The following is a 13,136-nucleotide window of genomic DNA, read 5'->3' on the forward strand; positions in this document are numbered from 1 at the left end:
CTGTTATCTATGCATCCAGTAGGATTGTCTGGCCTCTTTATCACTTTCTCCGAGCTCCAGGCATTGGCAGTGATATGGATATTCTTACCTCTCCATCCTCCTTGTCTTGACCAGAGCATTCCTATGGGACCCTACAAGGTAAAAAATACCCAGGTGCCTATACAGTGTTTGGGCAAAAGTTCAAAACAGTCTCAAGCAGTAAAGTGAATAAGGAAAGTTCTTTCTTTAATTTCATCTCATTATTTAATGGTTTTTAAACACTGGTATTTTGTCAATTTTTGCAATTTTTTAAAATTGTTGTGAGCCACTCTAGGGAGTCCCAATCTAGGGAAAAGACAGGTGCCGCAACCAACTACAGTTCCCAGAATTCTATACCATGGAGCCATGGCAGTTAAAGTGGTGGCAAACTGGATTATTTCTGCAGTGCGGATACGGCCATTGTTCCCATCCTTATGCATTCTTAAATGAAAGGAAAATCCTTCTCTGCAGTTTATCTCTGCTTCCCTGCGCTCCTCTGTATAACTGGAATGGAATTGTGCATCCTAGCAAATGTGCTTGGACTGCAACTCCCAGCATTCTTATGCTGGCTAGGTCTGCTGGGAACTGCAGTCCAACCACAATCTGGAGAGATGCGTAATCCCCACTCCAGCTATGTAAGGCTGAAAATCTTACCTTCTTGGCATAGCTCCGCAGCTTAAATTGTGCAAAATCTTCCCTTTGACATCAGCACTGGCCTATCCTGCAACTCCTGCCATAGCGGAGAAGGTGTTGTCTTGTTTTAAATTTTACTGTTTAAATTATTTCTGCCTGTGTAAAGTGTATGTTTTCACTTGTGTTACCAAGTCTGGAATTTTATAAAAATACCCCCAAAATCCCTATCCCAAAATGCATCTGTGGAGGTAATCAGGTGGCCCCTTTTCCCTGGCATCACTTGATCATAGAGGCCTCCAAGCAAGTTCTGCATCTATAGGGTGAAGTATGTCTCCTGATGACCCTAATGAAAGGCATTATGGGAGTTGTCCCTTGGCTGCCATGACCTGAAAGCGGAGAGACCACGTAGGCACCAGCCTCAGTTAGGAGTTGCAAATAGGAAGATTTCCTTCACACCTAGGAGACAGATTTACAGAGACAAGCCATTCCAGTAGCAATCATTTTCCCATGACAAAGGATGCCTATGGATCAAGTGATATGTAAATTTGGTTTCCCTTTTGAGGTAGGACAAAAGCCTCCACTGACTACGTGACTAGGAACCTATTTAAAGTCCAGTTTTTCCTTTGTTCGAAGTTCCATGTTGGTGGCAGGCAGGCACTCTGTCAGTCTGCTTCTCCTGGTTCCACACACCCCTTTCCCCATTTTCCTTCAGTGTTGCTGCAGCTACCTTGATTCCGAGGGAAACCATTGCAGGCAAGTATTTCCATTAGCAGGCCTTGTGTTCTCTTTCCATTTTTCCTCCCTTTCTTCTATTAGCCTTGAGTGATTGCATGAGTGAATGTATGTGTGTGAGTGTGTCCCCCTGTGCATCAATAAACTAGATTAAAATTCAAAGACTTTGCCTTTGCCTCAGTTCCTGGAAGTTCTGGTCCCTTCGTAAACACTGCTGGGATTCGATCCAACAAGGGTACTTGTAAGGAGCCCTATATTGGTGTATTGAGCTAATTAATATTCCCCAAAATTTGAGCAGATATCCTTACACTTGTTCTAATATGCTTAACTCTAGTTCAGTGTTGACTCTTTGTATGTGTTTAATGACCTTGTAATCATTTTAATGTATAAGCCATCTTGAGTAACAATCTTGGGCAATAGGCAGGATATAGATAAAGTTATTGTTGTTGATGATAATATAATATAAAATATTCAGAGGTGAAAATAATTCCAATAGAAGGTGGGTTGAATCTTTGTTGTTCGTATGTATTTTGAATGCATCCAATTCAGTTGTTGGGGGCTGTCAAAAGCTCAATTCATTTCGATTTTTTCCCCAAGTTTTACTAAAAGTTTCACATTGCCGGCTGTGTGAATAACCAATGAGAACAGACCCAGGGATAAACTTGACATGCCTTGAATGTGCCTTGAATACATTCGCATCATCGATGTCATCTTATTCACAACGCAGATGTGTGAGCAACAGAACATGCAGAGATGCGCACAGATGCAGTGCCGATAAAAAAAAGTCTGAACAAAACTGGAATGCATGAGTGAGATTATTCACATAGTTGCACTAACAAAAACAATGTCTGAAAAACCCTTAAATCACTTCCCAATCAATTCCACAATGCCTTTCCTTTCTTCTCCACCAGTCCTTCTTATGCAGAAATTCAAATGTTGATTTCTGTTCTCATGGTCTTCCATATAGAATTGCAAATTCTGGGCAAGCCAGATTTCTATGGGAGTTTTAGATTAAGACCTCTGACTACATTTACCCTTCTACAACACTCCCACCCAACGCAACAAGTTGTCCCACCATATCTGCCACTTCCACTGCCAACAGAGTGAATAGTGGCTGAATACTCCTTTATAAGATCCCAGCAAGAAAAGCTATTTAATCAGGCCTCCAGTATAGGAGCCGACATCTCTGGATGTTTGTGTCTGCTTTGTCGTTTCCTTGTGTTTTTTTTGTTTTGTTGCTTCTTCACAGGCGCTTCCTCCTCTGGACTGAACGTTCGAGCGCTTCAGGTGAGTCCTGCACCACAAAGTATTATTTTAAAGCAATGGTTCTCCTGGAAGTCCAAGCCAAGCCTGGTGCTCTTCGAAGCCAAAATTCAAGGTCTATTGTATCTCACCTGGCTGAAAGATTCAGTGGTAAGGATAGGATCTTTAGAGCTGCATCTGCACTGCAGCATTAATGCAGTTCGACAACACTTTAACTGCTGTGGCACAATGCTATGGAATCCTGGGGTTTGTGGTTTTGTGAACTATTTCGCCTTCTCTGTCAGAGCACTCTGGTGCCACAACCCACAACAAACTACAAATCCCAGGATTCAATAGACTGGAGCTATGGTAGTTAAAGCAGTGCCAAACTATTAATTCTGCAGCCTTGGACATCTTCTTTGATGATTTAGCCATTCAATATCAAAACTGCTTTTGAAATGTAACCAGGTTTCAATACGGATGATAATTATTCTGCTGTAGGGCACCTTAATTTTGTCTAGTTCATACTTAGTTAAATCTTGGGAAGATTCATTAATTGGACTGACTCCGTGACTTTACGCTCACCCAACTTTCCCTTCTCTTCCCAGATTCTCAGCCGCTTACTTTGTTTAATATCCAGCCTGAAGAATTCCAAAAGAATTCCAGTGCATCCCTGGATATTTAGTGCTCACGCAGGTGTTGACTATGTGTTTACTATTAGGCATGGATGGCCTTGGGAGGTCAAGGATGTTTTCACCATGGATTTTTGCACTGACAAAGTGTTAGACCAGAATCAGTGATTCCCAAACTTTGATCCTCCAGGTATTTTTGGACATCAGCTCCCAGAAGCCCCAGCCAGCTTGGCCAACAGTCAGGGATTCTGAGAGCTGAAGTCTAAAACATCTGAAGGACCAACATTTGACAGCTATTGAACTTGATGGCTTTCCAACTCTATGACTATGCGATTCTGTGATTCTGTTTCATGAAACATAGCACAGTTGGCCCTCTATATCCACAGATTCTTTATCGATGGATTCAGGCATCCATGATTTGAAAATATTCCCCCAAAATATATATAGAAACCTTGATTTTGCCATTTTATATATGGGGAACCATTCTTTCTACTGTATTTAATGGGACTTGAAAATCCATGGATTTTGGTGTCTACAGGACGTCCTGGGACCAGACCCCAGAGGATACCAAGGACCCATTGTAAAGGTATTCCTCTACTAGGAATTTTGGAATAATTTATATAATTGCCTATCTTTCAGACACAAGAGTCTGCGGAATAAATAACAATGTGGATATTGGTCAAACTCTTCATGGCAGCATGTTGCCTTGTACCTGCCAAGGCAGAGGTGGTGCAGGATTTTAGCAACTGCCTTGAGTTCTTCTTGGACAAAATTCCCCCCGACGCATCCCTCACTCCATCCAACCCTGCCAGGATTTGCCAGTTTTACAAGAATGCCTACCGTTATGCCACCATGTATGACAGAGAGAAACGCATTCCCATATACTCTGCATATAAGTGCAAACCTGGCAAGGGCCACAGATACGACGGCTGGATGATCGAGCCCCAGGTAAGAGGATAGATCACCTGTCCACCCTTAAAAATATCCAGGGCACTTTCACACTACAGAATTATAGCACTCTGATCCCCCTTTAGGTACTATGGTGACATCCTATGGAATCTTGGGATTTGTAATTTACTGAGGCCCTAGAGCAATCTGGACAAGAATCTGCACACTGCACCCTGAACTGCAAATCAATCGTATGGAAATATGGCAATTAAAGTGGAAACAGGGCACTATAATTCTCTAGTAGGAAAGGGCTCCTGATCTGTTTCTCTTCTTCTGTCTAGCATCTGTCTGTCTGTCTGTCTGTCCATATTTGTGAGTGTGTTTGTGTGTATATGTGCCTTCAAGTCGTTTCCGACTTATGGCAATCCTAAGGCGAACCTATAATGGAGTTTTCTTGGCAAGTTTCTTCAGAGGGGGTTTGCCCTTCCCTTCATCTAAGGCTGAGAGAGTGTGACTTGTTCAAGGTCAACCAGGGAGTTTCCATGGCCAAGCCTGAATTTGAATCCTGGTCTCTACAGTCCAGTGCTCAAACCATTATGCCACACTGACTCTCATATATCTACCTACCTACCTCTTCATTGTTTTTAACAGCGCTTTACCTTTTAAATAGCATTTTATCCCTTTAAATGTAGGTATGAATTGTTTGATGCCTACATATCCTAAAGTCACCAAACCCTGTCTGATCTTAGACACTAAACAGACTCAGTCCTGGTTAGTACTTGGATGGAAAATAGCCAACGAAGACCAGGTGCTGTGGGCAATATTTCTGAGGAAGGAACTGACAAAACCACCTCTGAGTATTCCTTGGCTAAGAAAACCCTATGAAAATCATGGGGTCGCAGGCGACTTGAAGGCACAGACACAGACACATTGTTTGGGACAATCTGCCAAAATACCCTAAAGGCACCAGATCCCATCTGATCTTGGAAGCCAAGCAAGGCAATCCCTGGTTAGTACTTGGATGGGAGACCGGCAATGAATACCAGGCATTTTAGTATATATTTCAGTGCATTTCTCACCTATGTAAACCTTATGAAATTCATGGGGTCACCACAAGTTAACAATCGATTTGAAGGCCCATACACACGTATATACATGAATTGTTTTAATGCTGTGAATAGTTTGTTGTTGTTAACTGCCTTTGAATTGATCTAAACTCATGGCAACCCTATGGATGAGACGTCTCCAAGACCACTGTCCTCCACTGCTCTGCTCAGGTCCTGCAAATTCATACCTGTGACCTTGCTTAATAGAGTCCATCCATCTTGCATGCAGTCTTCCTCTCCTTCTACATCCCTCCACCTTTCCCAGCATTATTGTCTTTTCCAATATATTCTTTTTAAAAATTGAAGCTGTTGAGTCCCAATTTGGGGAGAAAGGCAGGATACCACTACTACATTTTTTGTTGTTGTTTGTTGTGTGTCTTCAAATAGTTTCTGACTTGTGGCGACCCTAAGGCAAACCTATCATGGGGTTTTCTTGACAAGATTTGTTCAGAGGAGGTTTGCCATTGCCTTCCCCTGAGGCTGAGAGTGTGTGACTTGTCCAAGGTCATGGTTTACATGGCCAAGGTGGGAATTGAACCCTGGACTCCAGAGTCAAAGGACTTTATTGCACAAGTAATTTTAAACGTTTGGAGCACTGAAGGAGGACGCTCGTGTGCGCGTGCATCCGGCAGAAAACGGAGTTTACCACACACGAATACGTCCTCCAACAGGCCCCGTTCCGTCCCCCAGCGCACACCCGTTCCTGTCCAGTCCTGAAGGGCGTGATTTTTGCCTGACAGACTACCTTCCATCAGGAAGAAATGGCACCCGTCAGGACTGGACAAGGATGGGTACGCACCGGGGGACGGAACGGGGCCTGTTTTGGAGGACGTATTCGTGTGCAGTAAACTCTGTTTTCTGCCGGACGCGCGCGCACTCGAGCATCCTCCTTCAGTGCCCCAAACATTAAAAAAAATGTGTGTGATAAGGTTCAAAGTCCAACACTCAAACAACAATGCCATGCTGGTTCTCTACTACTTCTACTACTAATGATAATGATAATGCTGACTGTTTTGAGCAGAGGCTTAGGTCCAAAACACACTGCAAAACTAATCCAGTTTCAGACCACTTTAACTGCCCTGGCTCAGTGCTAGGGAACCCTGGAAATTGTAGTTTATTGTGGTTCCAGAGCTCTCTGACAGAGAAGGCTGAATGTCTCACAAAATGACAGTTCCATACATTTCCCAGCATTGAGCCAGGGCAGTTAAAGCATTCTCAAACTGGATTAGTTCTGCTGTGTGTTTTGGACCTGCGGTGAATTCTTGTTACCTATGATTTCCGTTTCTGTTACACTCATTTTGAATCTATGGACTCTATATAAATAAACCTTGACTTCTCAAGAAAACATGCAGGTATGGCTGTGTTGGCCATTTAACAAATCCAAACAAAAATCCATCAGTGATACCTTTATTGGCCGACCAAAATGCACAATATACTTGTTGCAAGCTTTCGAAGCTCCATGGGCTTCTTCATCAGGCAAGAGGCTACAAACCAAACGTCTTGCCTGATGAAGAAGCCCATGGAGCTTTGAAAGCTTGCAACAAGTATATTGTGCATTTCAGTTGGCCAATTAAGGTATCATTGATGGATTTTTGCTTGACTTAACAAGTTCTCATTGATTCCATGGGTCTCCTTAAGTTGAAATTGACAATTGGATCTAGGCTTCTGTGTGCACATTGCCAGACTGTACATGTAAAAATCAAGCTATACTCCACTTCTGTGTCTGGCCGAGTAGCCCTCCAAGATCTTAGGCTACATCTAGACTGCAGAAGTAATGTAGTTGCATTCACACCACTTTAACTGCCATGGCCCTATGCTATGGAATCCTGGGATTACAAAGCCCAGGATGCCATAGCATGGACCATGGCAGTTAAAGAGGTGTGAAACTGCATTAGTTCTGCAGTGTGACACTAGACTTCGTCAAACAACTTGCAACTCTGAGAATATGCCAGATTTAGGGGCCTGTGGATCTGGGGAGCTGTAGTCTAGCAAAGCAACTGTTCCAAGCTCTAGAGCCAGACTTTTCCAGCCCTTTTCTTCAATTCTTTTCCACTGGAGAGGAACAGAACTGGCTCTAAAATCTTCCATCACAAAACAGGCACTCACCATCTGCCTTTCTCCTTACATTCAGCTTCAAGAGTTGTTTCTGAGTTCTGATGATCCTGTTTTTGTAGATTTATACCAATCTGATTTTGGATCTCCCTCCTCCTCCTCCTCCTTCTTTTTAAGCCAGGTTTGTGAGGCTATATCTGAAATCTATACCAATCTGTTGAATTAATAAATGATAAATAAGGAACCATGCTGCTAGGACTTTGATGGTTTTGCTATAGATATGCAAATATTGGAGTGGCTGAGCACTTGCACTTGAATGCAAATGTCATGCAAAAATTCAAATGTAGATTGGTGCAGGGGAGACTTTTAAAAAGAAGAAGAAACAATCTCTATGCAGATTAAATCCAAAACTACAGCCTTCCTAGATAAAAGTTGCACAGATAAAAATTGAAATCGAATAGAAGAATATCTTGAATGACTGGGATGACCTTTATTATCTAAACAACCCAAGACTCACTTTAAAGAAAACAGCAAGTTTATGGTATGAAATAAGGCTTTCCAAAATGTCCACAGATCACCTGGAAACAAAAGTTTTTTTAAAAAAAACCTTTTCAGACATTTTATCCTCATGTTGGCCCAAACATGTGTTTGGGTGCAAAAATTTGGTTCCTAAATTTTCCTGTTGTTGTGTACCTTGAAGTCATTTCCAGCTAAGGGCAACCTATCAGGGGTTTTCTTGGCCAGATTTGTTCAGTGGAGGTTTGCTATGGCCTTCCTCAGAGGCTGAGAGAGTGTGACACACGTTCCCAAAGTCACCCAGTGGGTTTCCATGGCTGAGTGGAGATTCAAAACCTTGTCTCCAGAGTCCTAGGGCGCATTGCACTGTAGAAATAGTGCAGTTTGACACCACTTTGCCATGGCTCTATCCTGCAGAATCCTGGGATTTGGTGAAGCACCAACACTCTTTAGGACAGAAAGCTACAGACCTTGTAAAATCACAAATCCCAGGATTCCATAGGATGGTGCTATAATTGTGTCAAACTCACTGCATTGTTTTACTTTGGATGTAGATGCACCCAACACTCAAACTAGTACACCTCGCTGGCTTTCTTCCCATCTTTGCTTTCTTGGAAAGCCCATTAACAGTTTTCAAAGGTGTCCAGTGCTGTACTTTTTTGAGGAGAGTGCAGGAGAACTGGTTGTTGCTTTTATTCATATCACATACTTTTTCCAGTTCAAAGTGGATTACAACTTCGTTAAACATTCACCAAGTACAAAAGTGAAACAGTGATTAAACTATCTTTTAAAAAATATGAGTTAAAAATATAAACCACAGAAAACACAATAGCACAACACTAACAAATAGAGAATCCAGCAAATTGTGCAAGGCCCGTTTTGTCTAAACAATGAGACCTCAAAGGATGGAAAGAGAAAGATCTTGTTTAGTTTTATGAAACAAAAGTAGGGAGTAGGGAAGGGGTAGTTCCCGCTGAATTTATTAACACTTCCCAAATAACTATTTTTATTACAACAAAAAACAACAATGACAATTACGGTGCCCCAAACCACAACACAATACAAACAATCCAATACACTACCTTTCTATATACCTAAAACAAACATCTAGGGGTAACAAATCACACTAAACTATTGCTCCAATTAAAACTAACTACTAAAAACTAGCAAAAGGGGGGGGGGGGAATGACAATTAAAGACGGGAAAACAATGGCTTCCCGCTTGACTGTCTGTGGTTCATTAACCTTGATAATTTTTACTCCTTTCTGTTCAAACATTATCACATATCTTAACAATGTACTTTGAAATTAATATCTATAATGGTATGATTTTGTATCCTACTTTGAGAATGAGCTATGTAATATGAGTTAATATTAATGTGTTATAAAAGTAATGTGTTATAAAAGAGGTTTATAGCCTTATTTTATGTCATTTTAATTCTCAAAGTAGGAAAGTTTGTTTTTAAATACTGGCAGGTCACGCTCATTTTGGCAATACAGTCTGCCCTCCACATTTACAGATTTGACTTTTGTGGCTTTGCGTATTCGCAGCTTTGGTTAAGACGTTCTCTCTAGGAATCTCTAGGTCCTTCAGCACGACTCTGCCAGAAGTTGACCATAGAGTCTCATTGGAGGACCTAGAGATTTTGTAGGTCTTCCCACACCATTTTGTGGTCTACTTCCTTTGGATGTTGACCATAGAGGTGCACTGGAGGCCTAGAGATTTCTAGACAGGTATAAAAAATAGTCTGTTTTTTATTTGCGTTTTTATCATTTTATGGGGGTCCTTTGCCCCTAACCCCAGCAAATGTGGAGGGCCCCCTGTACATGAATCCCTTGGGAAGTACAGGAGACAATCCAACCCAAAATTTTGGTTGTGGGGTCTCCGACGAGACATTTTCTCTGTGCTTTTCAGCTTGCAGATCCCAATTCAGGAAAGAGCATGGAAGATGAGCGTGAAACCACCATTGCTGGCACAGGCATAGAAAAGAGCCAAGCCACATTCAATGATTATTCTCAAGCCTTAAACATTGAAAAGGGGCACTTGAACCCCGTCTGCCATCAACCAGACGAAGACAGCAGAGAGGCCACCTCCACCTTGACCAACATTGTGCCCCAGTTTAGCAAACTCAATGAAGACGCCTGGGCCAGCTACGAAGACAGTCTCAAGAAAGAGGCCCAGGTCTGCAAGGAGCTGTATGTCATTGTGGGAGTTGTGCCTGGGGATGAATATATAGGCGACGGCCGGGTCAATAAGCCCAGCCATATCTGGTCCGCCGCCTGCTGCTTGCGTGATAAGGAACGCAGAAACGGATGGGGTGCCATTGCAAAGAATAGCGTGAATGTAGTAAAGCAATACAACTTGGAAAAACTGAAGAAAGAACTTGCCCAGCTCTATGGAAAGCAAAAGCTTGATCCTTTCAACAATGCTTGTAAATAAGCTGTTGGAGAACTGTAACTGTCTTTATTATATAGTGTATACATTCTTGAAACCAGAGCCTAAATCTAATTGAGTAGGCCCACTGAATCAATGGAACTTACATGCAGGTTGCTTTTCTATTTATTCTGGTGGTGTGCAATTCATTCTGTGACTCTTTCTGACCATTGAATATTGTAACTTAAACAGTGAGATGTACAGTCTGCCAAGAACACACAGCACTCTCTGGGGAGATCTTCTTTCCTAGATCTTTACTGCAGGGGTACTCAAACGTTTTATACTTGGGACCCCCGCCCCTTTATATCTACATGCGGACATTATGGCCCCCTCCCACTGGACCTAGTATATGAATAAAAATATTTTGTTTATTTAGCATGCATATTTTCATTCATACATTCTTGTATACATATTCTGTCATTTTATAAGGAAATAATGTAGTTCAAATTAGAACAGTTTTATTTAAATAAATTCAACATTTAACGCATGTGTAAATTTTACACATAAGAAAGTCGGAGGGATCAGGGCCTCCAATTCTCACGTCCCCTTGAGCAACTCTTGCGCCCCCCGGGGGTCCCAACCCACAATTTGCAAACTACTACTTTAATACCCATATTTTCCCTGCATTAAACAATGTCAGATTGCTTTCCATCAAGTGGTGGACTCTCAAAGACTTTACCTTTGTTTGGTTTTATTGTACGTTCTCTGTGATTCGTGTTTCTTTTCTTTTATATTTTGTATAACATTGTGCTTTTTTGTATGTTTTCTGTGAGTTTTGGTAAAGTGCTAAATAAACCTTTTTTAAAAGAAAAAAAGAAGTTGCACATTCTCAGTTGGTACATAACAATCATTTGTGCCTTCAATGTCCCATTGGATTACCTGAGATTTCAGAAAGAGCCCTGTGCATTTCCGTTTGCACAAGGAGACAAGAAACGGGGCACATAGGCAGAGATATCATCAGTTGCACAATATCAGTATTTAGCATAAGGGCAGAACAAGAAATAAGAACACGACTTGGGAAGAGCAACAATGAAAGAACTAGACAAGATCCTAAAGAGTAAAGACATTCAACAGAGCACTAAAGTTAGAATCGTCCAGTCCATTGTATTCCCCATCACCATGTACAAATGTAAAAGCTGGACAGTAACGAAGCTGGATAAGAAGAAAATTGCAATTGCAATGGGATCAGGAGGGAGATAAGGGCCTGAAACAGATGGCCCAAAAAACATGGTTTACGGCTACACCGAGGTAATTTGCACCGAGGCTACAGCAACTGCACACACCCGGCCCCAATCCAGGCCGTATTTTACCACTCCTTTTTGGCATGGTTCTTTGGGGAAGATGCAGGTCCACTGTAGTTTCCCTCTGTGTCTGTGATGTGCAAACATGGCCAGAAAACACATTTTTGGCCTATTTCAGGCCTGGGTTAGCTTGGAAACCAGATGGTGGCCATTTCCAGCCTTCTTGTGGTTGTCTCTAGTGCGACAGACAGAAACAGGGTCCCTGTCACAATTCCACCTTGCACAGGGAAGAGGGAAAAGATCAGCCAGCTGCTTCCCAATCAAAAGGGGGAAAGACCCACATCCCTCACAGCAGCTGCTGCCTGCTAAGTGGGGATTGCAGAACTTCCATGGTCCCTGCATAGCCCCCAAAGTAGGGGCTACATAGGAACCATGAATACACAACAGTCTCGAGTGTGTAACTGGTTATGCATTCATAACTGTCCAACAAGATTCCAGCCAACAGCAACAACAATAACAAGAAGTTATCCCACTCACATCCTGTTGTTTTTTTTAAAAAGCCCCCAAAACATGGAGAAAATGCCCCTCTCATGTCCCCAGAGGACATTTGGCCTTGTGATCTTCCTCTCGTTCTACTGCCTTCTTTTGGAGCAAAAGAAATTATTATTATTATTATTATTATTATTATTATTTCTTTTTCGTGGAAGCAGTTGCAGTGGGGAAGTGGAGGTCTCTAAATTCTCCTGGACTGCATCCACACTGGAGAAATAATCCAAGTTGACACCACTTTAGCTGCCATGGTTCAATGCTCTGGAATTCTGGGAATTATAGTTTAGTGAGACACTTAGCCTTCTCTGTCAGAGAGCTCTAGTGCTACATCAAACTACGATACCCAGGATTCCATTACATTGAGCCATGGCAGTTAAAGTGGTGTCAACCTGGGTTACTTCTGCAGTTTGGATGCTATGGGGGGGGGGGGGGATAATGTGCCCACCAAGTCTTCCACAGTTGCCCACCCCTGCCTTAAAGGTTTATAGGTGAAACAATTTGCTTCTTTCTGTATTGCACTACACTGTTATCCAACCCCCACAGCTATGCACCTTTGCAGATACACCTGAGGTCTATCTCAATATTATACTCCATTGATGCAGCTGAAAAATTAGATTGAAATTCATGAAAGCTCATGCTAAAAAAAAGACACAGGTACAGCTAGACTCCTTCCCTCTTGCTCTTCCTTTTACTCTACAGGAGACGCTCATGGCCACAAGAGGGCATTCCAGCATAGGAGACTGAATATATTAGTGGGTGCTGAGGATTCAGTACATTGTAATTTTACTATTACAGGTGTTTACCTCCAACAAAGCTAAAGGCATTTCATTTGGGTTACAATCCGCAGGCTTTTTACCTGTACAAAACCTAAAAGTTTTTCCAGATGTACTTCTTCTTGAGAAATTCAGTGTTCCCTGCCTAGGAAAGGAGTGGCTGTGTCAGCCATATAGCAAAATGCAGCAGCATCCAAAAATTCACCAAAGTGATATCTTCATTTGACCAACCAAAATGCACAAAATACATAATGCAAGCTTTTGAAGTTCCACTGGTTTCTTCATCAGGCAAAGGTGTTTAAAAATCATACAGGAGGTGGG

General features: G+C 42.1%; 1 protein-coding gene across 1 annotated transcript; it reads left to right on the forward strand.

Annotated features, from left to right (window-relative positions):
* Window positions 1-3,299: 3,299 nt before the first annotated feature.
* Window positions 3,300-11,033, forward strand: LOC149311614 (endonuclease domain-containing 1 protein-like). The gene is made up of 3 exons (XM_089527471.1): window positions 3,300-3,321; window positions 3,897-4,205; window positions 9,734-11,033. Exons 2-3 carry the CDS (start codon window positions 3,924-3,926, stop codon window positions 10,256-10,258), a joined length of 807 nt encoding a protein of 268 aa, XP_089383597.1. The 5' UTR covers window positions 3,300-3,321; window positions 3,897-3,923; the 3' UTR covers window positions 10,259-11,033.
* Window positions 11,034-13,136: the final 2,103 nt, after the last annotated feature.

This window comes from Sceloporus occidentalis, unplaced genomic scaffold, assembly GCF_023333645.1.
Source record: "Sceloporus occidentalis isolate IW3139 unplaced genomic scaffold, rSceOcc1.0.p SCAF_5, whole genome shotgun sequence".
Taxonomy (NCBI): Eukaryota; Metazoa; Chordata; class Lepidosauria; order Squamata; family Phrynosomatidae; genus Sceloporus; species Sceloporus occidentalis.

What these genes read in the sequence shown, in the direction of transcription:
- LOC149311614 (XM_089527471.1), top strand. Translation starts at nt 3,924, where the DNA reads ATGTGGATATTGGTCAAACTCTTCATGGCAGCATGTTGCCTTGTACCT. An exon ending in GCTGGATGATCGAGCCCCAG is followed by an intron (nt 4,206 to 9,733) that starts GTAAGAGGATAG and finishes TGTGCTTTTCAG; the next exon opens with CTTGCAGATCCCAATTCAGG.